Source organism: Prionailurus viverrinus, chromosome E2 (assembly GCF_022837055.1).
Source record: "Prionailurus viverrinus isolate Anna chromosome E2, UM_Priviv_1.0, whole genome shotgun sequence".
NCBI lineage: Eukaryota > Metazoa > Chordata > Mammalia > Carnivora > Felidae > Prionailurus > Prionailurus viverrinus.
In genome coordinates this window covers 44933654-44949317 of record NC_062575.1, presented here as the reverse complement: position 1 = coordinate 44949317, position 15664 = coordinate 44933654, and the positions used below count along the sequence as shown (strand labels likewise).

The following is a 15664-nucleotide window of genomic DNA, read 5'->3' as shown; positions in this document are numbered from 1 at the left end:
AATGTGTGTGCACTTATATAAATATCTATAGATGTGTCTATATAAACTGTTGAAAAGCTAAAAAAGACATTCATCATGTGTCAATAGCAATTATCCAGGGGGATAATTTGGGGGAGGGGTGATGATTTCCTGGGGCGTGAAATATGGGACGCTTCCATTTCTAAATTTTTATAATCTTTAAGTAGAAGGGTTATAAATTCTTTTAAACATCATTCTGAAAACATCGACCCATTTCTTTAAAAAGACCCAGCCCTGAATATGTTATCCACAGGAATAAAAGTACTGTATGTGCAAGTTTTTCTACTCTGCATTTCTTGGAGATTTTTCCACGTTAAAACATTATTTTTTACTACCGTGTGGTATTCTAGAGTATAGACATAGCATAGCTAACTTAACCAGTCCCCGACAGAGGCTCATTTAGGTCACTCTAATGAACATCCTTATGTATACTTGCCAATTATTTATGTCATGATGACATTTTTCTATATTGGCTCATGTAGTTCTCCTTTTTTTAATGTTTTTATTTTTGAGAGAGACAGAGCACGAGCGGGGGAGGGGCAGAGAGCGAAGGAGACACAGAATCCGAAGCAGGCTCCAGGCTCTGAGCTGTCAGCACAGATCCTGACTCAGGTGGGGCTCAAACTCACAAACCGTGAGATCGTGGCCTGAGCCGAAGTCGGGTGCTTAACAGACTGGGCCACCCAGGCGCCTCCCTCTACATTCTTCTTAAACAGCCACAGAGATTCCGGCCTAAGGATGTAACATGAGTTGTACAACCCACCCCCTGCCGATGGTTGTTTGCCGTTTCTCACCCTAACAAAAAAGCCTCTTTGACCATTACAAATTAAAAAAAAAAAAAAAATGTTTATTTTTGAAAGAGAGAGAGGGAAAGAGAGACAGACAGAGCGTGAGTGGGGGAGGGGAAGAGAGAGAGGGACACGGAATCCGAAGCAGACCTTGGGCTCTGAGCTGTCAGCACAGATCCTGACACAGGGCTCCAACTCACGAACTGTGAGATCATGACCTGAGCTGAAGTCGGCCGCTCACCCGACTGAGACACCCAGGCGCCCCAGATCATTGCAGATTTTTAAAAGTATATTTTTAAAAGTTTGATATCTGAATTCAGCATTTGCAGACCATCTGTGGAGTAAATGAGGAGTGTGGGAAACTTCATTTGATGGAGAAGGAGGCCAGGCCCTCTTGGCAGGGTCTAATTACTATAAAATGGACAGAGGATGGCCTGCTTCAGAGAGGACAAAAGAGCGAGGATGAGATTCCTAGAGTTTTGCTGTCATCCACCCATTAGAGAACTTGCTGGAAGCTACAGCCCGTAGGAGGAGGTTATCTGTCACCCATACCAGCCCAACAGCCCGAGCTCTAATTTTCCTTTGATAAACCACCCCCACTTCCCAACACCACCCTTAGCAGTATTAATCCAGATACCCTCCCTTCCCCAACCAAAGGATGGGCTAGACTCTAAAGTAAGACAGTGAGATTGAATCCCTGACCTTGGGTAGAGCTGTTGGGAGAGAGGCCTCTCTTGCTGCTGTGTTGCTTAGCTATGAGAAAGTCTGTCTGCGAATGAAGCAGGTTTCCTTGAAACTTAGATTGAACCCCTGGATCCAGACATGCCTGAAGCCAGCAATACTGACTCAGTTGCATGAGTCGAGAAATTCTATGTTATGTTTCAGTCAGTGCCAGTTGGGTTTCTGCCACTTCCATTGGAAGAGTTATTGTTCATTTGTCTTTGCCCCAGAAGAAAGCAAATTAATTCATTCAACCAGTATTTATTGAATATCCACGCTCAGCCCTCTGCTGGGTGATGCTGGGGACAATACAGTGACGATGACAGAGCTTGTTCCTCCCTTCCTGGCGACCCTAGTCCACCAGAGAATAAACAACCCCAAACTATTTAGCAATGAGGGCCAACATCTACCATGAAGGAGGAGCTTGGGGAGCTATAAGAGAAGCATTGGTGATGGGGTGGCTGGGATCCCGGAAGGGTTCCGGGAGGACAGGACTTGAAATTGACACTGAAAGATGGGCCAGGAATCAGCAAAGTGAAATGACGTCAAGGGCTAAGGGCCCACACACCCATGTCCCAGGGTTTCGGGGCACCTCCAAGTCCCAGCAGGGCTCAGAAACCTGGGAAAAGGTCTTTGGTGAGGAAGGAGGGAAGCTTGAGGGAGGTGGGAAGGGGAGAGGTGAGGCAGCCATCCAGTCCGCGGCCGGAGGAGACAGGAACAGGAGGAGGAAGAGGCCGAGGCGTGCATGTGGCCTTCCTGTCCCTCACAACGTGGTGTAGAAATACATGGCCATCAGCATCACAGGCAGCTGGAGGAGGAGGCAGTGGAGTGAGGGGCGCTCCAGCCCCACACGCACATCCCGCCTAGCCCAGAGGCTCCCCACCTCTCACCGTCCACATCAGGATGGCAAACCCAAACCACGAGATGCCCCATGTGTAGCTGTCGATGGCATGGCTGATGTGCTCGAAGCAACCCTGGGAGGGGGAGAGACAGGGGGTGGGGGTTGAGAAAACGTCACCGTGAGCCTTGGGAAGGTGATTTCCTTCCTCAAGCCCTGGTTTGCTCACCTGTGCAATGGGGGGTGTGGCAGTGTCTACCTCCCAGAGCGGTTCTGGGGAACCAGGGATGCGATGTTGAGCCCACGACCCGCACAAGTGGGTACTGCCCTGTTGGTGGCTATGAGAGTCTGAGGGCAGTCTTGTCTAGAGCTGGCTTTCCATGCTGCCCGTAAGTTCCCAGGGTTTGAAATCTGCCTTTAGGATGAGTGCAGTTTTGCTACGTCCTTTAGGAATGAGGCCAGGTGGGGCCCGAGTCTCACAAGCGAGTCATTTCCATGTAGACCCCTGCCTCGACTTGGAAGCAGCAGAGAACGAGATTCAGGGTGTCTGTCCTGGAGTCAGGTGGGACTGAATTGGGGACCAGCTCTGCCACCTGTTAGCTGTTGGAGCCTAGGAATGATTCTGACCCTCTAAGCCTCAGCTTCCCCGTCTGTGCAAGTGGCAACCCTGACGCACCGGCCTCCGAGAGCACTTGTGGGGATTCCATGGGACGACATGCGCGCACACGCGCGCACACACACACACGCACTCCGCACAGAGTCGGGCTTGAGAAACGGCTGGGTGACTCTGACAGCGGTGATGGTTTGCACAGGCTCCTCTCTCCGTGACACCTGATCTAAGACGTGGCTGAAGGCCCCCCCCCCCCCCGGGGGCCCAAAGCAGCCAGAGCAACCACTGGGACTGGTTCTCCTCCCAGCTAATCTCCTCTGGTTTCAATCTCTGCCTCGGCACTCACCTTGCACTGTTAAAGCGCCTAGTTGGGGCCTGCCCTCCTGAAATCCAGCCCCAGCTCCATCCCTCACTAGCGAGTGAGCTCCGTTTCCTCATCCTTAAAATGGGATCATTCTAATCTTTGCCTCCCAGGGCTGCGGTGAGAAATCAGACAAAAACCTGAAACACCTAGAAGAATGCCCGGCACCACGCAAAGGCTGGATAAGCGATGGCTGGCGTTGCTGTTGTGCTGGTATTGTTGTTCTTATTCCCAACTGAGAAAGGCCAGGTCCTGGGCCTCCCCCTGACTAGCAGAGGGAGGCAGGGACCGACGGGGAGACGGTTGGGCGAGCCAGAGAGAGGGGGGAGAAAGAAAAAGCCAGAGAGGGGAGGAGAGGACGGGAGGGAGAGATAGAAGAAACCGAGGCGGCCAGACCTGCAGACCGGTGGGGGCAGGGGGGGGGGGTGCGCACCTTGGTGAACAGGTAGTCTGCGTGGCCCAGGCGGCAGCCTTCTTCATTGAGGGGAATGAAGTTGCCTGTCCGCCGACAGCACAATGGGGGCCAGGGGAGCACCACCTCCGGGGTGGCTGCACGGAAGGCCGAGGTGAAGTTCACCCAGTCCATAGGACCGGATGTGCCACAGCACTCTTGCTGGAGAGAAAGGCCGGAGTCAGGCAGGCTCCGGCTCAGAGAGGACAGCCACTCGCCCGAGGTTGCAGAGTGAGGAAGCTGGGCCTGACTTCCCCATGTCCTCTTCGCAGGGGCTGGGGGGGTGGGGGTGCGGCAAGTGTCCGTGTGTGTGAACAGGGAGCAGGAGATATTTGTCCCGTCACCAAGAGGCTGGTGGAGGATTTGGATCAAACCCACCGTTTCGTTACTTATTTTAAAATTCTTTTGAATTAGCTGTCAACAAAACCCGAAGTAAATGACACCCAAAGGCAGAATTTTGGCTTCTTCTGGCCCCTGTGGGTGTTTAATTTGTGGCCCTGAATGATAAAAACATAGGTTCCCTCAAATACGAGTCCCCATCTTGGCTAGCTGTATGACTTGAACCGAATTGGGACCTCAATTTCCCTTGGGTCCACAATATTCTTCTCTTGTGCCACATCGCATTGGGTTTAATTAAGAATGTGGCTTCGGGGGCGCGTGGGTGGCTCAGTCAGTGAAACAGCGACTTTCGGCTCAGGTCATAATCTCGCGGTTCACGAGTGTGAGCCCCACGTTGGGCTCTGTGCCGACAGCTCAGAGCCTGGAGTCTGCTTCGGATTCTGTGTCTCTCTCTTTCTCTCTGCCCCTCCCTCGCTCATGCTGTCTCTGTCTCTCTCTCAAAAATAAACATTAGGAAAAAAAAAAAAAAAGAATGTGGCTTCTGGAAACTGCTGGTCTGGGTTTCAATCCTTCTGGTTCTGCGACCTACCAGCTGTGTGACCTTGTGTAAGCCACGCAACCTCTTACCTTGGTTCCCTCATTGTTAAAAAGCTGATCTCCTTTATGGGGTAGTTGTGAGGAAAAAGTAAGCTTTAAAGGTGCTTTGAACAGTACTAAAGAAGTTAGTACTCATTACATTTCGTTATTATGATTACCATCATTATTAAGAAGGTATGTGTCATGATTAAGAGCAGGGACTCTGGTTATAGGCTGTCAGATCTTGATCCCAGCTTACCAACCACGTGACATTGGACAAGTGACATTCCCTTTTGGGGCCTGTCTCCTCATCTGGAAAATGGCCATGACCAGCCCTCCCCACCCCCCATAAGAACCGCAGGAGTGGGTATCATCTACCAGTGGGCATAATGGGAGCCCTAGCTACCTCAGAGTCCCAGGTCCTCCAGCCCTCCCCATCCCTTCGCCCGCCTCCACCCCCCCGCCCCCCATGTCCACCTCAATCATGATGCGGTCCCAGAGACGAGTCAGTTCCCGGCCCTGGTCCGTGTCTGCACTGTAGAAGGTCAGCATCTGCTTGGTGATCAGGGATGGGTTGGACACCATCTGCGGAGGTCCAGGAAGAACAGGATCCAGTGGGGCTGGGTGGGGCGGGAGGTCGACCTCCATCCACCCCACCCCCAGGCCCAGACCCTTGCCACCCTCCCCCAAGTCATGCCCCTCCCCTGGCCTCTGCCCAGCTCACATAGTCTCGGTGAGTGTAGGATGTGATGCAGGAGGCGCATTCAAAGATGTAGACGATGAGCATGAACACCAGGTACTGGGGAAAGAGGGAGGGACAGACAGGGGGACAGCCCGGTCAGGGCAAAGCCTGTATCAAGTCACACCCCTTCAAGGGACGGACTGATGGATAGAAATGCAACTTTATTTTATTTTATTTTAATGCTTTTATTTACTTCTGAGAGAGAGAGAGAGAGAGAGAGAGAGAGACAGAGCATGAGCAGGGCAGGGGCAGAGAGAGAATTCTAAGCAATTCACAGAATTCTAAGCAGGCTCCAGGCTCTGAGCTGTCGGCCCAAAGTCCGACATGGGGCTTGAACCCACAAACCATGAGATCATGACCTGAGCCGAAGTCAGATGCCCAATCGACTGAGCCACCAAGGCGCCCCTAGAAATGCAACTTTAAAAAGAAGTGTAGGACAATGTGAACGGTAGCATCTACGTGGTGGGTGTACGTACAGGGGTTCCCCGTTCAAGTCTTTCACCTTTTCTGTGTTTTTGATATATTTCTGTATTTTTTTTATAATAAAATGTTAGGAACAAATGAAAGCAACAGAAATACGTAAAGTATTTCCTGAAGCTAACTATTGGCTTGGGTGCGGTAAAATAAATGTCTACCATAGGAGAAAAAAAAAAAAAAAGACCTTCTTGAGACAACCAGGAACATTTGGTTGTCTGTTTGTCTAGTCTGCGTTCAAACAGATATCGGAAGAGAGATAAGAAGGAATTTGGGTGGGTTGTAGGTGCACCAGTGGCATGATGGTTGTGCATAAGAAGAAAAAAAAGCTCTTCCCTCACCCCACACCCTCTGCCTCAGAGCAACAGGGGGTGGAAAGTGGTCGTGCTAACCCCTCTGCCATGAGCTGAGACGCTGCGGTATAACCCGTCTGGCTGCTCGAAACAGTGTCCTCATCACAGAGAAATGTGCACTCAAATATTTATGGGTAAATGACTTGGTGTCTGCAATGCACTTCAAAATACCCCAGAAAGAAGAATGTGGGCAGGCAGGGGTGGAGCAGAGGGGACAAAGCTGGCCAAGTCTATGGCCGATGTCGTTGAAACCAGGTGATGGGGGTGCAGGGCTCATGCCACTCACTCTGCTCTATGTTTGAAATTTCCCATAAATTTCCCATAAAATTCTATGCCTTACGTGGAAAGATGCTCAACGTCACTCATCATCAGGGAAATACAAATCAAAACCACACCAAGATATCACCTCACATCCATCAGAGTGGCTAAAATCAACGACTCAGGAAACAACAGATGCTGGCGAGGATGTGGTGAAACGGGAATCCTCTCGCACTGCTGGTGGGAACGCAAACTGGTGCCGCCGCTCTGGAAAACTGTGTGGAGGTTCCTTGAAAAACTAAAAATAGACCTACCCTATGACCCAGCAGTAGCACTACTAGGAATTTACCCAAAGGATACAGGAGTACTGATGCACAGGCACTTGTACCCCGATGTTTATAGCAGCGCTTTCAACAATAGCCAAGTCATGGAAAGAGCCTAAATGTCCATCAACTGACGAATCGATCAAGAAGATGTGGTTTATACATACAATGGGATACTACTTGGCAATGAGAAAGAATGTAATTCTGCCATTTGCAACAACATGGATGGAACTGGAGGGTATTCTGCTAAGTGACATAAGTCAGGCAGAGAAAGATATCATATGTTTTCACTCATATGTGGAATTTCAGAAACTTAACAGAAGACCCGAGGGAAGGGAAGGGGAAAAATAGTTTCAAACAGAGAGGGAGGCAAACCATAAGAGACTCTTAAATACAGAGAACAAACTGAGGGTTGAAGGGGCAGGGGCGCGGCGGGGAGGGGAAAATGGGTGATGGGCATTGAGGAGGGCACTTGTGGGGATGAGCACTGGGTGTTGTATGTAAGCGATGGATCACGGGAATCTACCCCCAAAGCCAAGAGCACACTGTATGCACTATGTTAGCCAACTTGACAATAAACTACATTAAAAAATAAAAAATAAATAATGAAAGATTGAGAAACAAAGCAACATGTTAATGACTGGTGAATTTAGAAAGATTTGTGGGAGTTTACTGTTGCCACGATTCTGTAAGTTGGATAATTTTTCAAAATAAAATGTTTAAAAATGTTCTCCAGTCGGTAACCAATGTTCAATTTGCAATATTTGCAATAAAATATCATGTGAAAAAATGCCCAGTTAAAAAAATAACAATAAAAAAAATAAATACAATTAAAATAAAATAAATAAATAAAATAAAAATAAAATAAAATAAATAAATACAAATAAAATTTTGTGTCTTAATGACAAACTAATAAGGGAGACAGCCACCTTTTTTTTTTTTTTTTTTTCACCCGTTGGGCAAGCTTTTAGGGCTTAGGTTAAATGGTTATGCCAGAGAATTCCGTGCAGGAAAGAAAGAAAAAGAGAAGGAAAGCCTTTCCAAGGCTCCATCTTACAATAAGGCCCAGGTCCTTACCAAGGCTGGCAAGACTCACCCGATAGGCCCACCTTCCCCTTCTCGGCCTCCTGCCCCTTGCCCACCGCCCACTGTACCCACTCCATCCAACCTCATTTCCTCTCCTTCCCCACCACCCCCACTTGGCTCTGACTTCAGAGCCTTTGCTCTTGCTGTTCCCTCCCCCACGCATGCTCTTCCGCATGCTCTTCCTGTAGACTCAAGGCTCACTCCCTCACCTCCCCAAGGCCTTCGCTTTCTCTGGCTGCAGGCCTCCCCTGCCCCAGCTCCGGCTCTCCCTTCCCTCTTCGCTGTGCACTGCTGCTCCCGTTGGAGCATCCTCCCCTGGGACAAGGGGTTCACCAGAGCCCCAGTGCCCAGCGCGGGGTTTGGCACGTGGTTCTTGCTCAATAAACGTTTGTCGATTGAATAAGTAGCTGCTCCCGGGAATCGAAAAGGCCCTTGATTGTAGAGGAGGCACCATGTTGGCTCTGCAGCAGTGGGGCCGGGATTAGAGGCCCTGCCTTCCCGAACGCCTGGGCTGTTGGCCTCTTTGAACCCCAGTTTCCTCAACTGGTAAAGGGGCCGAGAAGCATAACTTCGGAGGCTTCTGGCGGAGCTCATTTTCTAAACTGCTCAGCCTAGTGCCGGGCACATGAGGGGTGCTTGGGAAGTGTGGGTTCTTGTGGTGGTGGTCATTCCCGGCAGAAATTCAGAGCACAGGCTCGAGCTGAACTACTCGGGTTCAAATCCCGGCTCTGTCACCCACTCGCCGTGCAACCCTGGATAAGTGACTTCACTTCTCCGAGCCTCAGTTTCTACTCTGTCAAACGGGTTCACGAGGAGGATGGTATCTCATGGTAGGTTGTGAGGAATAAATGAGCCAATCTATGTAAAACATTTAGAATATAGCGAGCGCTCCTTGACTGGTAGCTGTGCTGTCATTACTGTTGTTGTTCACGAGCACAGACTCTGGGGACCAACTAGCTGAGGTTCGAATCTCAGCCCTGCCACTCAAGAATCATCCTCCTGGGCAGAGCTCCCTTGCCTCCCTCTCTGTGCCCCAATTTTCTTTGGAAATTGAGGATAACAGCTGAGCCTGTTACTGGGTGAGGGGAAGGTTAAATAGGACGACAGGCCCAAGTGTGGCACCATGCTGAACACACGCTCGTGGCCGCGGCGGTGGTTGTTACTATGGTTCCGTGCGGATGATCTCCGTGCCCACCCGTCCCCATGCCCTGCCCCCGGGGCCTCACCGTGAGGATCATGGACCGGCGGCGGCAGAGTGCCGCGCCCACTCCAAAGCTGGCCACCACGAAGAAGGAGAAGCCGCAGAAGATGGCGATCCAGGCGCCAGCGAAGACGTCATCCTTGCCTGAGACGCCCATCAGTGGGTACACGTGGTACTGGTCAGCGGTCACCCATACGGTCTCGGCAAACAGGGCCAGGCCTGACAGCTGGACAGGGCAACAGGTTAGAAAGGCTGGCTCAGGCGTGGCAGCCGGGGCCGCGGGACTCTCTGTGAACAAGTTCCCCTTCCGAGCCCCCACCGGCCTCGGTAAAGCGGGCTGTAAGAAGAAGGGCAAGGACCTCGCCTTCCGTGAGCGGGGATGGGGCTGGGCAGAGGCCAGAAGGGAAGGGCTGCCCGGCCAGATCCCTGCCCCCCGCCCACATCCCAGCCGCCCGCCCGTTGCTTCAAGGATACGAGGAGATGCCACAGACACAGCCCAGAGCGCACGACCGGAACAGAGGAGATGCTTGATCACATGCCCTCTCTCAATAGTGTTGTTATTCCCGAGCTGAGGAATCTGGCCGGGGCCGGAACAACTACAAACGCATCAACCCTTTGATCCACAATTCCGCCTGCAGTAATCAATCCTGCTCGTGCAGGAAAATCATAAACCCACACAGTCATTCCCTGTGTCACCATGTAAAAGGAACCGGCGTGCCACACGAGGGGGTGCTCTGCAGTCATGACAAAGGGCGAGGAGGCTGAGGACTCATGCGGAAGGGCCTACAGACTAGGTCAGCAGGAGAAACTGGGAGGCACAGAACAGGATGTGGAATGAGCTGTATCTTGGACAAAAAGGGAAGAAAATAGGTATACACGTTCCTATTGCTTAAAGAAATTGTTGGAGAAACTAAAAATCTAGGTACTGATAGGGATGAGAGATGGGAAGCAAGGAGAGAGGAAGACTTCTAGAACAGTGGCTACCTTTGACGACACTCACACTGACACTCATGGGGTACTTAGTGTGTGCGCGCCAGGCACGGTCCCACTAACTGCTTTCTGTGTGATAATCATCGTCACCAGCTGCAGAGTCATGGCCGATACCAACAGTAACCATGTGTCGTCCCACGCTCCGCACGAATCTGATAACTCATCTTAAACTCTCGGCATTCCTATTTTATCTCCATCTACAGATGAGAAAACTGAGGCCCAGAAGGATTACGTTGCTGGCCCCAGGTCCCACAGTAGAAAGCAGCAGAGCTGGGGTTTGAGCCCAGGCTGTCTGGCTCCAGAGCCATGTACAGGCATCACAGTTTAAAAAATTAAATAGTAATTAATAAGACATTGCTATGGTTAGTATTCATTACGATGGGCCTCCTGTGCCCCAAGCAGGCACTTTATGTCTATAGTCATGTTAACAAGGACAACATTTGTCAAGCACTTTTTCGGAGCTGAGGGTCAGTATGGATGAACCCACACAACAGTCCCCACAATGGGGACATAATCTATCGATGAGGAAGCAGCACGGAGAAGGAGAGTGGCTTGCTGGAGTTTGCAAAGCTGGGGAGCCGCAGAGCTGCAGAGCGGGGATTGGAATCCAGGCTGCTCTGGTTTGACAGCCTGCAGCCATCACCAACCCCGGAGTCCTGGGCCCTGAGCCCCCACCCCCAGGTATCTCCTCCTCCCTGCCCGCCCACTGGGCTCCCAGCACTGGGGGAGGTCTCACCAGAATAATGATGTTGCCCACCACCAGCAGTCCCACCACAACTGGAGACCCCTTCTCCGCCTCTGCTGCTGCAGAAGCCATAGTCCTGCTGGGGACACATGAGTGGGAATGAGGCCAGGAGGGGAGGGAAGCCCCACCAGCCTCACTCCACACCCCAGCTGCCGGGGTGCTCCTGGCTCTCTGCTGGGCCCAGACTGGTGCTGAATGAATCTCCCCACAACCCTGATGGCGGGCCACTTTACAGACAAGGAAACCGAGGCTCATTGGCCAGAGCTCAGTGCTGGCCTCCCTGCACCTCATAGCTTCCTACTTTCCCTTGCTCATCCAGACCCTCCAGAGCCCCCTCCTCACCTTCTCTTTCCGAAGCCTCTGTGGTCAGCCCCTCCCACAGTGGCTGCCTATATATATATGCCCAGGCCCCTCCTTGGGCCAGTCTCCCAGGAAGGAGGAAGGGAGTCTGGAGGAGGAGGGGACAAGAGGTCAAGCAAGCCGACCAGCATGGGAAAACAGATTTATGAGCACCCCACCCCCCAACCCAGGTGATTTATAGACCTGAAATTCAAGATTGTGCTAATGTCTGGCTACACGAGCAGCGTGATGTGCCCATGGCCTCTGGTTCCCAGGCTGTCTTGGTGGGGGAGGGGGCCGGGCCACCTGATGTCTCTCCTTAGGACATGGGCCTTCTTGGGAGCAGGGGGGAGATCCAAGTTGGATCCACGTGTGAATCCTGAATTCCAGAACTGCCTCCTGTGCTGGTGGCTCCACCTCTCCGAGGCTGGGAGCCCAGGGGGGAGGCCCAGACAGGGACCCAGCAGGCTAGGACAGAGCTGGACCAAGGCAAGGAGGTGGGGAGGAGATGAGGGAGCAGGTGAGAGGGCAGCTCAGAAGGCTGATTATAGGGGCTGCAGGCTAAGGGAAGAGGACGGCTCGAGACAGGTGTGTGAGGGGAGTTCCAGATGAGTGCGCAAGAGGGGGAAGAGAGTGTGCCAGAAAAAGAGGGAGGGCACACTGAATGGGCTTGGTGGGAGAAAAGCAACCCCTCCCCCACCCCCCACGGACAAAGCAGGGTCACAGCGAGGAGCCATAAGTGGAAATGTCTTCAGGCTACAGAATCAAAAGAGACCTACGCTGAAATCCCAGCTCTGCTCCTCTGGGCTGCGCAACTTGGTGCGTGCGTTTGCCCATCTGCAGAATGGGTATCATTCTTATACTTATAGCAGTGGGAACTGAGGGCAGGGATGTCTGCAAAGGGTGCCCTCTGGGCGCGTGTACTGCAAAAGGCCAGGCTGCGCCAGCAATGCTCCCAAGAGGCCCACTTTTCCTCCGATGGCGCCCCCTAGTGGCAAGAGGTTGGTTCTTTAGATGAAAATGGCTTGGGGCACCCAGTCACTCCCCAGAACTTCTCAAGAACCAAGGCATTTACCATGTTTTTTCTCTGAGCTGTAGCTCCCTCAAGTGGATGTGAAACCGGCAAACAAATGGGACTTAAACTTCACTGTTAAGACAATGGCTTGGTAATAAGACACATGAGACGTGTTCCAGTTAAAATTAAAACAATTTGGCTTTTAGTCAATCCACTTTACATGTAAAATAGTTTTTCTCGGGGCACCTGGGTGGCTCAGCCAGTTAAGCATCCGACTCTTGATTTAGTCCAGGCCATGATCTCTCAGGATCTTGGGATGAGACTCCTGTCAGGCCCCATGCTGAGCATGGAGTCGGCTTGGGAGCATCTCTCTGCCCCTCCCCCACTCTCTCTCCCTCTCTTTCAAAATAAATAAACATTAAGAAATAGTTTTTCTCTGTTGATTTACATTTATATTAAGGACTAATAAGAAAATTTAAATAATAATGTACATAACCTGTCAAGTACATTTTATGAGCTTTAGCTAAAATAACTTGGTAATAATAGGACCATGTGAATAATATGAAATATTTTTATTTTCAAATGGTTGGTAACTGTTAGTAGCTGGGAGTTACATGAAATGTCTCAGGCTTTTGGCTAAAATCAAGTGTAAAATATCTAGTAAAAACAAAAAGTTATCAATGGGGCATTACTGTGTCACCAGTCATAAAAGGGATCCATTCTGTTCTGAAACATGAAGCCAGTGTAGTTTGATGTCAAACTTGAATTTTCATGATTCTTTCTTCTTATTATATAAACCACTCTTCAAACAATACATTGTGAAGTGCTAATTACTTCCTTTAAAAAATCATAACGCCACATCCTCTAAAGATGACATATGGCTATCCTATGATCCAGCCATTTGTCCCTGGGAATGCCCCCATTCCCGGCTACCAAATGCTCTGAATGTATTCGTATCAGCCTTGAACTGGAAACCACCCAAATGCTCCTCAACAGTAGAATGGATACGCATGTTATGGCACACACATACAAGGGATACTATTCAGCAATAAGAGGCAATGAACTACTGACACTTGCAACTACCGGGATGAATTTCAAAAGCATTACACTAAATGGAAAAAGCCACACTCAAAAGATTGTAACTGTATGATTTTAGCATGAGGTTCTAAAACAGGCAAAACCAATCTAGGGAGATAAAAGTCAAGGAAGTGGTTACTCTCGGGGGCATTGTGACTTGGGGGGGGGGCAGGGAGGGGATTCTTTTTCTTGATTTGGATCCTGGTTACATGGAGTTGTTCAGATTGTGTGAAAGTACATTAAGCTGTATAGTCATGATAAGTGCACTCTTCTATGTATATGTATATATTTTTAATTGCAATGCATTTTAAGAGGGTAAAATCTTGGGGCACCTGGGTGGCTCAGTAAGTTGAGCATCCAGCTGTCGGTTTCAGCTCAGGTCATGATCTCACGGTTTCATGAGTTCGAGCCCCACATCGGGCTCTGTGCTGATGGTGCAGAGCCTGCTTGGGATTCTCTCTCTCCCTCTCTCTCCCTCCCTCCCCTGCTCACTCTGTCTCTCTCAAAATGAATAAATAAAACTTAAAAAAAAATTTTTAAAAAGAGGGTAAAATATTTGCAAAGAGACTTACTCAATGTGTTGAAGGGGTGGTTTCTGCACAAGAGATGAGTTTAGGCTGTTTATGGACATGAAATGAAATGGCATGAACCAACTGACATCTAACAAGAAAATGATCTGGTTCTAATCGTGATGGTGCCATCGAGAAAGGCTCAGTAAGTAGTTTGATGCTGTGTCCTAAATGCCTCTCTAACCTTGCTTAGAGCAGGTCTCCACAGGCCTCAGTGTCTGACTAGAAGTGAATAATATATTTTCATTGTATTTATTTTTAAGATGAGATGTTTTGGGGGCGCCTGGGTAGCTCAGTCGGTTGAGTGTCAGACTTCGACTCAGGTCATGATCTCATGGTTCATGAGTTCAAGCCCCGCGTCGGGCTCTGTGCTGACAGCTCAGAGCCTGGAGCCTGCTTCCAATTCTGTCTCCCTCTCTCTCTGCCCCTCCCCCGCTCATGCTCTGTATCTCTCTCTCTTTCAAAAGTAAATAAACGTTAAAATTTAAAAAAAAAAGATGAGATGTTTTGTTTTCCATGGTCAGTGGTGAAAGTCTTCTAAAAATTTTGATAGGAAATATTCCAGGCAGACAAGAAAATGTAGAGAATACTTGTAACAAACACCTACATCCTCCCCACCAGCTTTGTCAAATGTAAGTATTTTTCTATGTTCACTGAAGATTTTGTTTTTTTTTTTCTTTTTCAAGTGGCATACATTGCAGATGGCATTTGAAGCCACCTGATCTCACCCCAGAGACAACTTCATTCCTACATTTGGGGCTCATCACCCTCCACAACCCTTACACTGTCCTCTTTTTCAGATCTCAGGCGTCATGGGTTGAGTTAATTCCATTCTCTCAGCTCATTATTTTCCACAAGATAACTCTTGTTTTACATTTGATTTATTCCCTTATGTCCCCATATCCCAGTCTCTGTCAGTGCCCTCTACTGGCAAACATTCACATATGTTCGAATGTTGAACATATTTTTTAGTTGGCTGTGCTCTTGTCGGATGGATACCATTGCTTTCTGTGCATCTTTTGTTTTCTTTTTCTTTTTTTAAAGTTTTTATTCATTTATTTTGAGAGAGAGAGAGAGAGCGCGCATGCAAGGGGCAGAGAGGGAGAAGCGCCTGTCAGTGCAGAGCCCGACACGGGGCTCGATCCCACGAACCGTGAGATCATGACCTGAGCTGAAATCAAGAGTCGGGACGCCTCACTGACCGAGCCACCCAGGTGCAAGTGTTTTCTAATTTATATGCCCATGACTGTGTGCATTCTTTTCTCGCTTAGCACTGATTTTAGGATCCACCCATGTTACTCTGGACACATGGAGTTCACAGTGTCTCATGGTTGCTTGGGGCACCCCTGGTGTGCCCACTCCACGGTTTACTGTCTCCTCCCCAGTGAGGACACTCAGGCTCCTCCCAACCCCCCTCCCCCACCACGACCCCTGTGAATAATGCTGCTGTGGGCACCCTCATGCATGGCCCTTGGAGACGTACCTGTCTCTTTCCAGGGAGAATGGCTGGGTCATGAATATGTACGTGCCAGATTGCTTTCCACGATGGTTGTCCCGTCCACACTCCAACCGAGAACTCATGAGGGTTCCTGTACCCTTCCGTCACTGCTGACACTTGGCATTATCCAACTTTCTAGTTTTTGCCAGAGTAATTCAGTGTCAAGTGGCACCCGCCATTACTTCAGCTCTCACTTCTCTTTACTACTAATGATTTTGAGCACCTTTTCAAATGTGTATGAGCCTTTTGGGTTCCCACCCCCCTGCACGTTTTCATGTTTTTAATATATACAT

General features: G+C 49.8%; 1 protein-coding gene across 4 annotated transcripts; it reads right to left on the bottom strand.

Moving 5' to 3' along the window:
- Positions 1-1771: 1771 nt before the first annotated feature.
- On the bottom strand, positions 1772-11316 carry UPK1A (uroplakin 1A). 4 transcript variants are annotated; one of them, XM_047836947.1, is made up of 8 exons: positions 11216-11280; positions 10865-10952; positions 9164-9364; positions 5426-5500; positions 5179-5286; positions 3769-3948; positions 2417-2500; positions 1772-2334 (listed from the first exon to the last, which is right to left on the bottom strand). In XM_047836947.1, the coding sequence occupies exons 2-8, from the start codon at positions 10943-10945 to the stop codon at positions 2290-2292; spliced, it is 774 nt and encodes a 257-aa protein (XP_047692903.1). In that variant the 5' UTR covers positions 10946-10952; positions 11216-11280; the 3' UTR covers positions 1772-2289. The 4 variants fall into 4 exon arrangements, with proteins under 4 accessions (XP_047692903.1, XP_047692904.1, XP_047692906.1 ...); XM_047836948.1 differs by having other exon boundaries at positions 10865-10949; positions 11216-11277; XM_047836950.1 differs by lacking the exon at positions 10865-10952 and having other exon boundaries at positions 11216-11316.
- Between the last annotated feature and the right edge of the window lie 4348 nt (positions 11317-15664).

Bases quoted from the DNA above. Each gene is read 5' to 3' on its own strand.
- UPK1A (XM_047836947.1), bottom strand. From the start codon at position 10,945: ATGGCTTCTGCAGCAGCAGAGGCGGAGAAGGGGTCTCCAGTTGTGGTG. The intron at 5,501-9,163 runs GTGAGGCCCCGG...CTCTTTCCCCAG, and splicing joins GCCGGTCCATGATCCTCACG to TACCTGGTGTTCATGCTCAT. The intron at 2,335-2,416 runs GTGAGAGGTGGG...CTCCTCCTCCAG, and splicing joins TTGCCATCCTGATGTGGACG to CTGCCTGTGATGCTGATGGC.